General features: G+C 48.0%; 1 protein-coding gene across 15 annotated transcripts in view; it reads right to left on the bottom strand.

Moving 5' to 3' along the window:
* TPM3 (tropomyosin 3) overlaps positions 1–12,170 on the bottom strand; it is a 30,409-nt gene that overhangs the window by 12,528 nt on the left and 5,711 nt on the right. For 5 of the 15 annotated variants that reach the window (XM_036342947.1, XM_036342953.1, XM_036342950.1 and 2 more), the window contains exons 3-7: positions 3,729–3,862; positions 2,397–2,514; positions 2,211–2,281; positions 1,500–1,575; positions 146–208 (exon numbers count right to left, since the gene is read on the bottom strand). In XM_036342947.1, coding sequence (XP_036198840.1) covers positions 146–208; positions 1,500–1,575; positions 2,211–2,281; positions 2,397–2,514; positions 3,729–3,862 — 462 coding nt within the window. Of the gene's footprint in view, positions 1–145; positions 209–892; positions 969–1,499; positions 1,576–2,210; positions 2,282–2,396; positions 2,515–3,728; positions 3,863–10,973; positions 11,201–12,170 lie in introns of those variants that run through there. The other 10 variants (XM_036342948.1, XM_036342954.1, XM_036342952.1 and 7 more) reach the window with 6 other exon arrangements.

The raw sequence follows: 12,170 nt of genomic DNA, 5'->3' as shown, positions 1-12,170 counted from the left end.
TTGGAATCAGAGATGAACAAAACAAATAAGAGAAGAATCTCTATTATCTTCACCTTCTACTTCCAAACCTTTCAGAACCAAAGCCAGCCAGTCTACATTATGCCTTATATACCCTTAAACGTTTGGGCCCTTCCCCTCAGCTCACCTCCTTGAGTTTATCAGTAAGAATCTTTATCTCTTCCTCATATTTGTCTTCTTTTTGAGAGTACTATAAGAGAAATAAAATAAAATTTTCAGAGTAGAAAATTATTCACACAGACAATACACCACCACCCCCAGCCCCACATTTACTCTTACATTGACTATCTTCTTGGATATACTGTGCTGAATGGTTGGTCCATAAGGAAGAACAAGGCCCATTTCTGGACAATAAGTCCTTAAAATCCATAAATTAATGTCCTAAGAGTCATGATACTCTTATTTTTTAAAGGGACCTAACTTTTGATCTCATTCAAATCAACCCAGGGGTTACTTTTCCTTCCTCCTACTTATTAAGTATAATGACACCCAAGGCCAGATGGCTAAAACAGTGCCACATGATGATAAAGACAAGTCTTCTGTTTCGATTGCTTAGTAGGTCTCAATCTGATACCATCTGTTGCTCCCATCTTTCTGCTAGAAAACCTATTAGGACCCATGATCGTTGTCATTCAGCACATCCCTATCAACCTGAGAACATGACCCCAGGCACCTGAGACCATGAAGTTATTTTAACTAAAGCTGTCAAAGTGCACAAGAATTAGCATTAAACCTAGAGTCCAGACAGAGGGTGGGTTAAGAGGAGGATACTTCTCACTGGATTATATAAGGAATGAGTTTTTCCAGTCTCTCATTAAGGGTAGGGCTGGGCCCAGGCCCCCAAAGCCTGTCACTTTCACAAACCAGCCCCTACCTTCTCCGCCTGAGCCTCAAGAGACTTGAGGTTGTTGGTGACATTCTTCAGCTCCTCCTCCAGCTCAGAACACTTACTGTGAATATTTTACATACCGCAGAAGAAAGGGGAAGAAAAGAATAAAAAAAGGGAGAGAGACACACAGACATGAATTGAACCTATATGTAGAGATTTGGAAGGCATAACAGGGAAAAGAGAAGGTCCCAGGTAACGTGAGCAAGCAACAACCCTCCTCCCTCTACCAGAGACCATGTCAGGAGCTAGACTCCCATGGGCGAGGACTCAGAATGTTTAGATACCAATAAAGAAAACACTTGAGAGAATTCACTACTGGGAACAATTCGTAACTGCTACCTGGGGTGAGGTGGGAACAGATGTCCAACCCAATAGTCCCCCACATCACCCAAGGGAAGGAGAGACCCTGTGGAGGCAGTGAAGCAACTGGGGAAGAAAAGATGAAAGATGCCAAGAAGTGGAAAAGAATGGAGCATTCCATGAAGAGATGAGAAAGCACTCAACAAACCAACCAGTGGAGGGGAGGCAGCTGCAAACCAAAAACAAAACCACGCCACACACAGAACCTCTCCGTAGGCTTAATGGTTAGTACCTTTTCCTCAGCAGCACTCAGACACTTCAGGTTCTGGTCCATCAGTCTGATCTGCTCATCCATCTCTCGGCAACGGCTGTTAGTGACAGTCACGGGGATCGCACAAGCCAGGTTGTGGGGAGGGAGAAAGGTCAAGAGGGAACACAGCAAGAAAACAAGCAGCAAAATGGGGGGAAAAAAACTTTTCAAAAAATGGGAAGAAAACACCACCATGGTCATGATATGTCATGTACGGGGAGAGGGGAATGCAAGGGAAGCACAAATATATATATGCACCAGCACTAACTTTGTTATGCAAGGCCCAGAAGGTGCCAACAGGAAAGCTGTTCATGCCTGCCCTTGCCCTAAAGTTCCCCAGCCAATTGGGGAAGTGGTAAAAACAGAGGGAGACCTGAAGGCGGTACAGCCACTTCAGTGCCTCAGGGAGAAACAGACCAGGTGAAAGAACCCAGTAGGGCCTTGCAGGTAACGGCTCACCATATGTTAGTCTTTCTTTTCCCTCAATAAGAAAGCCTCAATCTGTCCCCTGTCACTAGTAAGAAAGAGAGTAAGAAAGCCCAAGGCCATTCACAGGGCCTGAAAAAGCACTATCGATAATGCCTGCCCGGGCCCTGTTTAACAAGGTTGAGGAATGCTAGCTTATTCACACAGCCCAAGCCAAAGGGGAAGGGATAGAATGGAGGGCAAAGATTTGGGGAGGAAGACACTCACGACTCTGCCAGCTCAGCTCGTTCCTCTGTGCGTTCCAAGTCTCCCTCAATAATCACCAACTTACGAGCCACCTATAGGAGAAGACCAAGGCACAGCTCAGCAAAGCAGAGGAGGAGCTATTTCCCTCCCCTGGTTCTTTTGAGAACCCCAATGTCACCGACAGAGGGACAACTAACAGTGCCTTACCTCTTCATACTTTCTATCTGCCTCTTCTGCAATGTGCTTAGCTTCTTTGAGCTGGATTTCCTGGAGTTCCATCTTCTCTTCATCTTTTAAAGCTCGGTTTTCAATAACCTTCATGCCTCTGTTAGAAACAATAACGACAAATGTGGCATTGACACTCTCAGGAATCTGTCATCAGCTACACCCCAAGGGATCCAGAATTGCAGGCATAAAAGATCATTCCTCTCTGCTTGCCACTCAAAGAGAATTCCCATGGCCCTCCGCCCCACCTTAGTTCATTTTGTTTTAAACCTTTATAAAAACAATACACACTTACTAAGAAATTAAGTATTTAAGTGTATAGTCTATGGGCATAAAGCAAAAAGTCTCTCCCCTTCTAATCCTGCTCATCAGAGGTAGTCACTTACTTCATAATCCTTCCAGAAATGTATTCCACAGATAAAAACGCAGAAAGTCTCACCCCTACTTCCCCATACCTGAGGGAATCATACACTACACTGTTCTGCACTTGTCTTCCTCACTTTCTATAATTCGGACACTGTACTGTAGTAGTACAGACACAGCTGGCTGTCTTACTCGTTTTCACAGCCACACTGTGTTACTGGACTCCCAGTAGGGCATTTTTAGTTCTGAAAGCCTCAGTTTGATCCCATGCAAGTCATCACATAGTTCACATATGGCAAGGAGCCAACTGGCAGTTTTCATCAAAGATGAGTTGTGATTTGGTTTAAGGACTACGGTTCTCAACTCATGAAAATTATCAGAGGCATTTTAAAACATCAATGCCTAGGCCACTCTCGCAATGGATTCTAATTGAACTGGGGTAGGACCCCGGCATTCTGATATTTTAAAACTCCCTGATGATCCCCACCCCTCACTCCCATGATCCTAACAGTACAGTCAGGGTCGAGAGAGTTTTTTTAAGACACAGATTGCTGGGCTCTACTTCAGAGTTTCTGATTCATAGATCAGGGTAGGTACGGTACCAGCTGAGAACTTGAATTTCTGCCAGTTTCCCAGATGCTGCTGGTCTGGAGTCTCACTGAGAACCACTGCTTTAGAGGAACCAATCAAGTAAGTTTATGATCCAGTAAGTGGAAGTCATCCTGGTGACCCCATTTAAGGATCAATTTATAAAGAAACCAATTACAAAAGAGTTACAGGTACAGGGTTCAGGTACCCTAACTGTCTTCAAGTGGGGAGACTATGCAGAAGAGGAATGAGGATCCTGTGAGACAGCGAACTATTTTTAAAAACAAGTCTATAAGGAAATCTTGATCAGAACCATTATGAATTTCTTTGGAAATGCACGCTTCAAGAGGCCCCTCTACACACCTCTCGCTCTCATCGGCAGCTTTCTCAGCTTCCTCCAGCTTCTGCAGGGCAGTGGCCAGGCGCTCCTGAGCACGGTCCAGCTCCTCTTCCACCAGCTGGATCCTACGGTTCAAGGAGGCCACCTCAGCCTCAGCCTGCGTTTCAGTAAAATAATGGAAAAAGGAAGCAGAGGCATGGTGAAAAGGAATAGAACTGTGACAGAAAGACTGGGGCTGACGACCATGAAAGAAGCGAAGAGTCTAGCAGGGTAGAACCTGTCTTAGCTCAGATCAAGCAAACATATTACATATTTCCTGCCTTCTGTCAACAAACTACTATATGTTCCACAGGAAGAGTGTTTTAAAACTCAGTTCCTTGCGCAGCCCAGTGTCAGCACCACCCCCTTTCTGGACTCCGTTCAAACTCCTGACTGTCAGCAAACACAGCCGGTGAAGGGTTCCTTCTGTCTGAGCTCTGGCTTAGAGGTATTCTTACTCTTTTAAGTGTCTCACACAGGAAATCTTGAATTATTTATTAAGATTTTTTTTCAATCCTCATTGGAGAATGTTTTTACTGATTTCTTTCTTTCTTTCTTTTTGGAGAAACATTGATATGAGAGATAAACATGGATCAGTTGCGTCCTACACACACCCTGACTGAGGGACTGAACCCACAGCCCTTTGGTGTACAGGATGACACTCTAGTCAACTGAGCCACCTGGCCAGGGGAGATTACCAATTAATCTGCTACTGAACTCAGGTTGTTCATCCTCTGATTCCCCCACACTGACACAGCAGAAGGGTGACTGAGAACTGTGTTGCCAGAAGAACCTCCCCAATCAGAAAGTGAAAGCATGGTCCACTGGGAGACCTACTCCCCACCTTTTTAAAGTTGACAAGAAGCTTCTGGCTAAAATTATCTGCTTTAATGACATTAGAAAAAGAACTGGGGGCAGAAGAGAATGAGTTCTCTATGCCCATCCCCACTCCTCCTCCACATTTCTGAATCGTGACTCCGTCTGTTCCCCTTAGCCCCATGGCCTCACCCCTCAAGTACAACTTAGGACAGAAATAGCGAACCTATGAAACGCGTGTCAGAGGTGACACGCAAACTCATTTTTTTGGTTGATTTTTCTTTGTTAAATGGCATTTAAATATATAAAATAAATATCAAAAATATAAATCTTTGTTTTACTATGGTTGCAAATATCAAAAAATTTCTAAATGTGACACAGCACCAGAGTTAAGTTAGGGTTTTTCAAAATGCTGACACACTGAGCTCAAAAGGTTCGCCATCACTGACTTAGGACAAACCTCTCCCTAACCTCGCCCCCGTAATCAAGCACAAGCTAGAGCAGGGGTGGGCAAACTTTTTGACTCGAGGGCCACAATGGGTTCTTAAACTGGACCGGAGGGCCGGAACAAAAGCATGGATGGAGTGTTTGTGTGAACCAATATAAATTCAAAGTAAACATCATTACATAAAAGCGTACGGTCTTTATTTTTTCAATAGTTTATTCATTTCAAACGGGCCGGATCCGGCGGGCCGTAGTTTGCCCACGGCTGAGCTAGAGTCCAAGACACCCCAGGCCTCTTCCTTGGTAATGGAATGAGAAATAAGGAGAAGAGGCAGCTGCATAGGGATGAATTTTACTGTTAGAAAAGCCTCCTTCCTAAGACTGCTTTTCCCTTCCCCACACCTTTACTGGTAGCAAGTATGCTGACTGCCACAACCATAGAAGAATTCAATCTGCCCTGCATGCTACCCCGTTCAGATGCTTATCCAAGTGCTTGGTAAACATGATCTCCCTGCTACAGCCCAGATTGCACCTGAATTCTATTACCCTGATTTCCTCCTGACAGACAGGGGTGGGGGCAGCTATAGAAATAATCTGCGCCACTAGCCTTTAGTGCAACGGTCCTCAGCCTGTGGGTCATGACCCCTTTGGCGGTCCAACGATCCCTGTCTTTCACAGGGGTTGCCTAAGACCATCCTGCATATCAGATATTTACATTACGATTTATAACAGTAGCAACATTACAGTCATGAAGTAGCAACGAAAATAATTTTATGGTTGGGTCACAACATGAGGAACTGTATTTAAAGGGCCAGAAGGTTGAGAACCACTGCTTTATGGGGAGGGATATAGCCCAAGAGATTTCTGTTAAGCATCAGGTTAGCCTGCCCCATGTGGCTCAGTTGATTGAGCATCCTCCCAAGCACCAGGAGGTTGTGGTTTGATTCCCAGCCAGGGCACATGCCCTGGTTGCAGGCTCGATCCCCAGTAGGGGGCGTGCAGGAGGCAGACCATCAATGTTTCTCTGATACTGATGTTTCTCTCTCTCCCCAGTCCTCTCTCTGAAATCAATAAAAAAAATTTGTTTTTGTTTTTTTTTGCCGAAACCGGTTTGGCTCAGTGGATAGAGCGTCGGCCTGCGGACTGAAAGGTCCCAGGTTCGATTCCGGTCAAGGGCATGTACCTGGGTTGCGGGCACATCCCCAGTAGGAGATGTGCAGGAGGCAGCTGATCGATGTTTCTCTCTCATCGATGTTTCTAACTCTCTATCTCTCTCCCTTCCTCTCTGTAAAAAATCAATAAAATATATTTAAAAAAAAATGTTTTAAAAAAAAAAATTTGTTTTTTAAATTGGATTATTTGAGCCCTGGCCAGGTAGTTCAGCTGGCTGCAGGATCATCCTGATATACCAAGGTTTCAGGTTTGATTCCCAGTCAGGGCACATACAAGAAACAACCAATGAATGCATAAATAAATGGAGCAACAACTCGATGTCTGTCTCTCTCTCTCTCTCTCTCTCTCTCTCTCTCTCTCTCTCTCATCAATAAATAAAATTTTAAAATCAGGTTACTTGACACAAAAATTTCCCAATACAAACATAGGAAGTTCAAGGGACCAGACTGGGTGGGATGGGGGATGTGTATAAATAACTACCACCCTAGAGGAAAAGAAAACGGAGACGTCTACAGAAGCTGAATTTACAAGAAACCATTTGTGCCTCTAACTACACCATTCAAAACACCACAAAGCCAAGTATTCTCTGGTTTTGTCCCTTCTAGGAAAACAGATGTCTCCTAGAACATCACACATTTCACCCCACAAATTCAAAAAGTCAAGATTACAAGAACAATTCAGGCTATCAGGCAAGAGCTATGAAACACTGCCAGTATAATTTATCACACACACACATATGCCTAGAACTAAAAAAAAAAAGCATGGAACCAGATTTGGAGGAAGCTCTTTAATCTCAGTCCCCTTCGAGCTCACCAGTAGTCACCCAAAAGGAGTAGAAGATAACAGACTATGGGGGTGGGGTGCAAAGTTTCCATGACAACAAGCTGGCTAGGGCAGTTTCTACCACACATCAGGATTTACAACATAATTTTTCGCGAGGCTGAAAAGGGAGAAAACACATCTTGGTGCCTCACCAGAACATGTGCACATTAAACAAGCCTGTGGCAAAAGCAGAACCCAAGATGGGAGTCCCAGCAAAAGCGTTCAGACACACCCCCACCCATGGGGGGAGGGGGGGCAGTGGCTATTCTCCTGTGTGTTTTTTTTCCTCCCCCCTCCCCCAGAGGGTCAGTTCTCTTTAAAATGAAGCAAAAGCTTTGCTGAATCAAGATCTCTTACAATGTTTAAAGGGAGAAGGAAGCACACCTGATTTCCCTTCAAATCAGAACCTATGCAAAATGCCTATCAGTCCTGCCAAAAGATCGAATGGTACTAACTTCTGCAAACCAGGGAAACATTGTTTTAGGCTATTCTAATCATCCTAGGTGTAACATGCCCAGATGTGGTTTTGATCTTTCAGCCTACCCACCTCTGCCCAGCTTGGAGGATATACCCTGAGACCCTTCCTTCAGGTAATCATAGAATTCCCCACTACCCAGGAAGCAATGAACCCAAGGAAAAAGGAAGAGAAAACAACAGCAATTCGGACACGCGAGAATATGGCTGACAATATCTTCAACTGTGAATTAGGTTTGGTTAGAATGCTACCGTCCTCCATGCTAGAGGTTCCCCAAGCACACCACACCCCTCAAGGCAAGAAAATGACAGGGACTGGTGCTGGGAGGTAGATCAGGGCTAAAGACAGAAGTGTGATCAGTCTAATTCTGGCACCCTGCCACTCTGGGGTTTCTCTTGTTAGACAAAAGCTACAGATGAAATTCAAAGGAAATGAGTAAGGAAGTTAGCCTGGAGTCCTTAGAGTAGAGGGCTGCTCTAGTTCACTGTGTTCGCAAATGTATCTACCTTGGGAGATACTGTGTCCTTGGGGACTTTAATTTCACCAAGGGGAAGGCAAGTTGGAAGGGAGTCCAGCTATCAGCCCCAGAGCAAACAAAGGTGGAGTCTAAGCCAGGCACTCAGAGCAAAGTGCTATTTGCCTCTCCCCTATGAGTGTGTGCCCTAGTATGAAGGGAAAGCGAGGTCATCAGCAGGAAAGCAAATCTGAACCAAAGAAAGGCGATAAAGCCTATTGCTTAGCCCTGCAGACCCATATAGGAGAGCCACACAATGGTCAGACATTCTAACCCCTCCAGAGACGGGGAATTTGGGAATAAAATCAGAATCGAAACTTCTGTTCAAAGCCCACTGCCTCCCTCACAATATTCCTAAATTTTTTTAGACCACAGAAAGAAGAGACAAATATCAGGGAAGTTAGGAGGTAAGGTGAGCTATATGGGAGGGTAACCGATAGATGTTTCTCTCTCCCTTCCTCTCTCCAAAATCAATGAAAAACATACCCTCAGGTGAGGATTAAAAAATAAACTAAAAATAAATTAAAGTGGTTAAAAAGGTAAGTTTTCTGTTATGTATATCTTTACCACCACCACCATCACAGCAAAAACACAGATAAGGAAAAAGACTACATTTAAGTATTATGTTGCCATCTATTTAAGTTCAGCAGGAAGTGAAAAGGAGACTCAAAATCGAAAGTGGATTTGACAGGTGCTACATTATAAAAGGTCAACCTCCAAGGCCAAAGCAGGAAGGGAAGATGGGCCCCACAACACCTCGTCTCAGCTCCGGAGCCAGCCAGCTTCTCCGCCAGGGCTGGATGTCCACACAAAGCAACAAGAAAAACCATTAAGTGACAATCTCACTACCAGCATGCGATAGCATCAGGGAGTCCTGAGCTTCCTGTGCCAGAGGGAGGTGCCTGCAAAACCCGCATTCCAGAAGGGCCTAGGTCCTAAGGGATAAGAAGTAGCCCAAGCACCTCCGCGCCCTTCCCACAGGAGGGGTTCAAAGTTCACTAGAGCAGAAATCAAAAGGTTAGGCTCCCGCAAGCTGCGAAGGAGAAGACATGGGTTTCATCAATATTTAACTATCACCCTACTTCCCCATCTGAGGACTTCCTCCCGAGACCTCCGCTCAGTGAGCAGATGTGGCAGGCTCTGAGCGCGAGGGCGGCTGAAGCAACATCTGCAGCTGCTCACTCTGCTGCCTATGGCCCCAAAGTCACCAAGGGTGGAAAAAAGGGAACCAGGTTTTCCTACAAGCAAAATCACCAAACCCTGGGAGGCGTGGGGTGGGGGAGTGACATCAATCCCCCCTGGACTGTTCCTAGGATGCCTGTACTTAAATGTTGAGCCCAAGACTGCAGCTCAACATGCGGCTAGTTCCTTCAGCCACCCTCTCTCTCTTCCCCTTTTAAGGGGATCTGGTCTCCAGAACAAAGGAGATGAGAAACTGTTGTTAGACATGAAGAGGAGCCCAGCCAGTTCATCTCACTTGAATTGACAATTAGAAGTTAAGTTACTGGCATAATGAACAGAGGAAAAACCCACTGAGAAAAAGGTGACATGTCTATGCCGTTATATCAATAAATGAGTATTCGAACAATCTTTACGTATTAACCGGGAGGGCAGCAGCCCCACCCTCTACCCCCAAAGCATTCCCAATCCCCAGAGCAGCCAAAAAGAAGAAGAAGAAAAAATTACCAACGGAAAATAGAACAGGGAATACCAATAAAACCCTAAGAGTTCTTTAATTGGGTTTTCAAATCTCAGCAAGTTACTTTCCTCTCCAGCCTCACCATCCTCCAAAGCCTCAACTCAGGGGATCAGCTCCACCCCTAGACCTGGGGAAGCTTATGGCTCATTGAAACTACACCACCACTTCTAAACAAAAAGCGGTTTCAAGAATCACCATTCATCCCATCCACGTGTTATGTTCCAATTTCCGTTGAACAAATATTTATTGAACTTGAAAAAAAGGCACTGGTGGATAATTGGGAAAGTAACAGAGGACTATTCCTAGAGCCACCTAGGAATGCATTACTCTATCTCCACCGATCACAGCGCTTGGTAAATCAGAGACCTTGACAGAAGTTGGCACGCTTCCCCACTCCCTGCCACATACACTCGATTACCACCTAAGCTTGGCAGAAGTCCCGGCTCGGCTTGCACTAATCAATGACACTCCAGCAATAGACGCCCGAATGGGGCATCAGTTCCTGCCTTCCCGGTGCCCATGGGTAGGGCCAGACGTGTTCCTTCGGCTCCTACATTTGCACTAAAACGCAGGGAGCAGAGTACCACCTCCTCCCCTCTCGCTTCAAGTCGATGAAGAGAGGGATTTAGCAGTTGCAAGGGCTCCTCCGAAGGGGAAAGGGCCCCGGGCCAGAGGATGGGAGGCGGTGCTGTGGCCTCCACCTCCTCCAGGGAGGGCACCCCGCTTCCTCTAGGCCGACTGCTGCCTCATTTCCTGAGCGGGAGGAGGGAGCGGAAAAGCTGCCAGCCGGCCAGGCCGGGGGCTTTCCGGGGGTTCCCACACCCCCCCCCCAAGCCCCACCCTTTCACCGTAGGTTAGGCCCTGCCCATCCCCGACCGGAGAAGCACCCCTCGGGCCGGAAACCTCAAACCAGAGCAAAGTGACGCCCCCTTCACGGGGAGTGGGGGAGGGAGGGAGAGGCCGCCGAGCCCCTCCCCGTGGCCGCGCCCGGCTCCGCGGGGCTGAATGAATGAGCTGCAGGACGAGGAAAGCCACTCCCCGGGCCCCGAGAGGCTCCATTCCTTTGGAGGTCAAGCCTGCTGGCTCGGGCACCCGGTCCCCCCGCGCCCACTGGAGGTCCGGCTAAAGCCCAGCCCCACCCACCCAACCTCCGGTCTCTAACTCCATCTCCCCCCCAGCCCACCAGCCCCCCGAGAGCCCTGCTCCACCGCCAAGAAAGGGCCCCCGTTCCGGGTCCCAGCTGTCCCATCGCCCGCCCCTCCCTCCCGCGCCGCGCCCTCCCGTACCTGCTCCCGAGCCCGCCTCTCCCCCTCCACCTCCCGCTGGAGGCGCTCGGCCCGCTCCTCGGCGTCGTCGGCCTGCTGCTGCAGGACCTGGATCTTGCGCTTCACCGCCTCGATGGTGGTGATCCCGGCCATGGTGCCCACCCAGCGCCTGCTCGCGTTCGCCTTCCTGCCTCCTCCGCTCCGCGCTGCAACCGCTTCTCAGCCTACTTCCGCCTGCTCCGCCCTGAAATACCGGAACTCGCCCACCCGCCCGGATGTGACGCCACAGCCGCCGCGCCCTCCCAGCGCCAGGCGGGCGGGAAGGCGGGCCGCGGAGGGAGCCGGGCGCCGGGGGCGAGGGGCGGGGCCTCCCAGTCGCCCTGGGCGACCGCTCCGGGTCTTTCCCTGGGGCCAGTAAAGAGGGGCGGGGTTGGGGGGGTGAGAAGGAAGGTTACCATGGTAACCGGAGGCGCGTCGGGTCTTAGCCTCTCGGACCGTCGGGGAGCCCCCAGTGCTGACCCACCACCACCTCCTCACCCGCTAGGGCTCCCTGCATCTCTGGAAGAAAATATCCTACAATCCGCTGCTTCCAGCCATCCCACACCGGCCCCGCAACCATGTGCTAAGAAAAGCTGGGACTCCGGGGGCCTCATCTGCCCAAGAGCCGCACCTCCTTTCCAACCCAACTGTGGCGGGTTCTCGTCCATCTCCTGAAAGGCAACGAAGGAAAGTCGGGGCGTGGAAGAGATGGGCAGGGTGGCAAATGTCTCGTTCTGTTTGCATCAGTTACGAACTTCGTCTTTAGAATACTAGTCTTTCCCCTGTTATTTAGAGAGTCAATATGCACCCGCGATTTACCAACCTGCCGGCCCCTCTGACCTTAAATGATTCGGGACCTGGTAGTCAATCATTGCTTACAGTTCCTTTTGTAGGCGAGGAAGGTCTCATGCCCCATTTTGTCAGGAAGGAATCCTCTATTATGGATCGTAGCTGAGATAGGCCAGGAAGCCAGGAAAGTGAAATAGGGAAACAGTCATAGTTCAACAGCAATTTACAACCATCTAGAAAATCTAGATCCCAAGCAATTTGCAGTCGTCTGGTAAATCCTAATTTCCCTAAACCAAAGACACTTAAAAGTAAATGGTTTTGTTGCACTAACCGGTTTGGCTCAGTGGATGGAAGTCGGCCTGTGGACTCAAGGATCCCAGGTTTGATTCC

The sequence above is a fragment of the Myotis myotis genome, unplaced genomic scaffold (genome assembly GCF_014108235.1).
Source record: "Myotis myotis isolate mMyoMyo1 unplaced genomic scaffold, mMyoMyo1.p scaffold_m19_p_18, whole genome shotgun sequence".
NCBI lineage: Eukaryota > Metazoa > Chordata > Mammalia > Chiroptera > Vespertilionidae > Myotis > Myotis myotis.
This window is presented reverse-complemented; position numbering and strand designations above follow the sequence as displayed.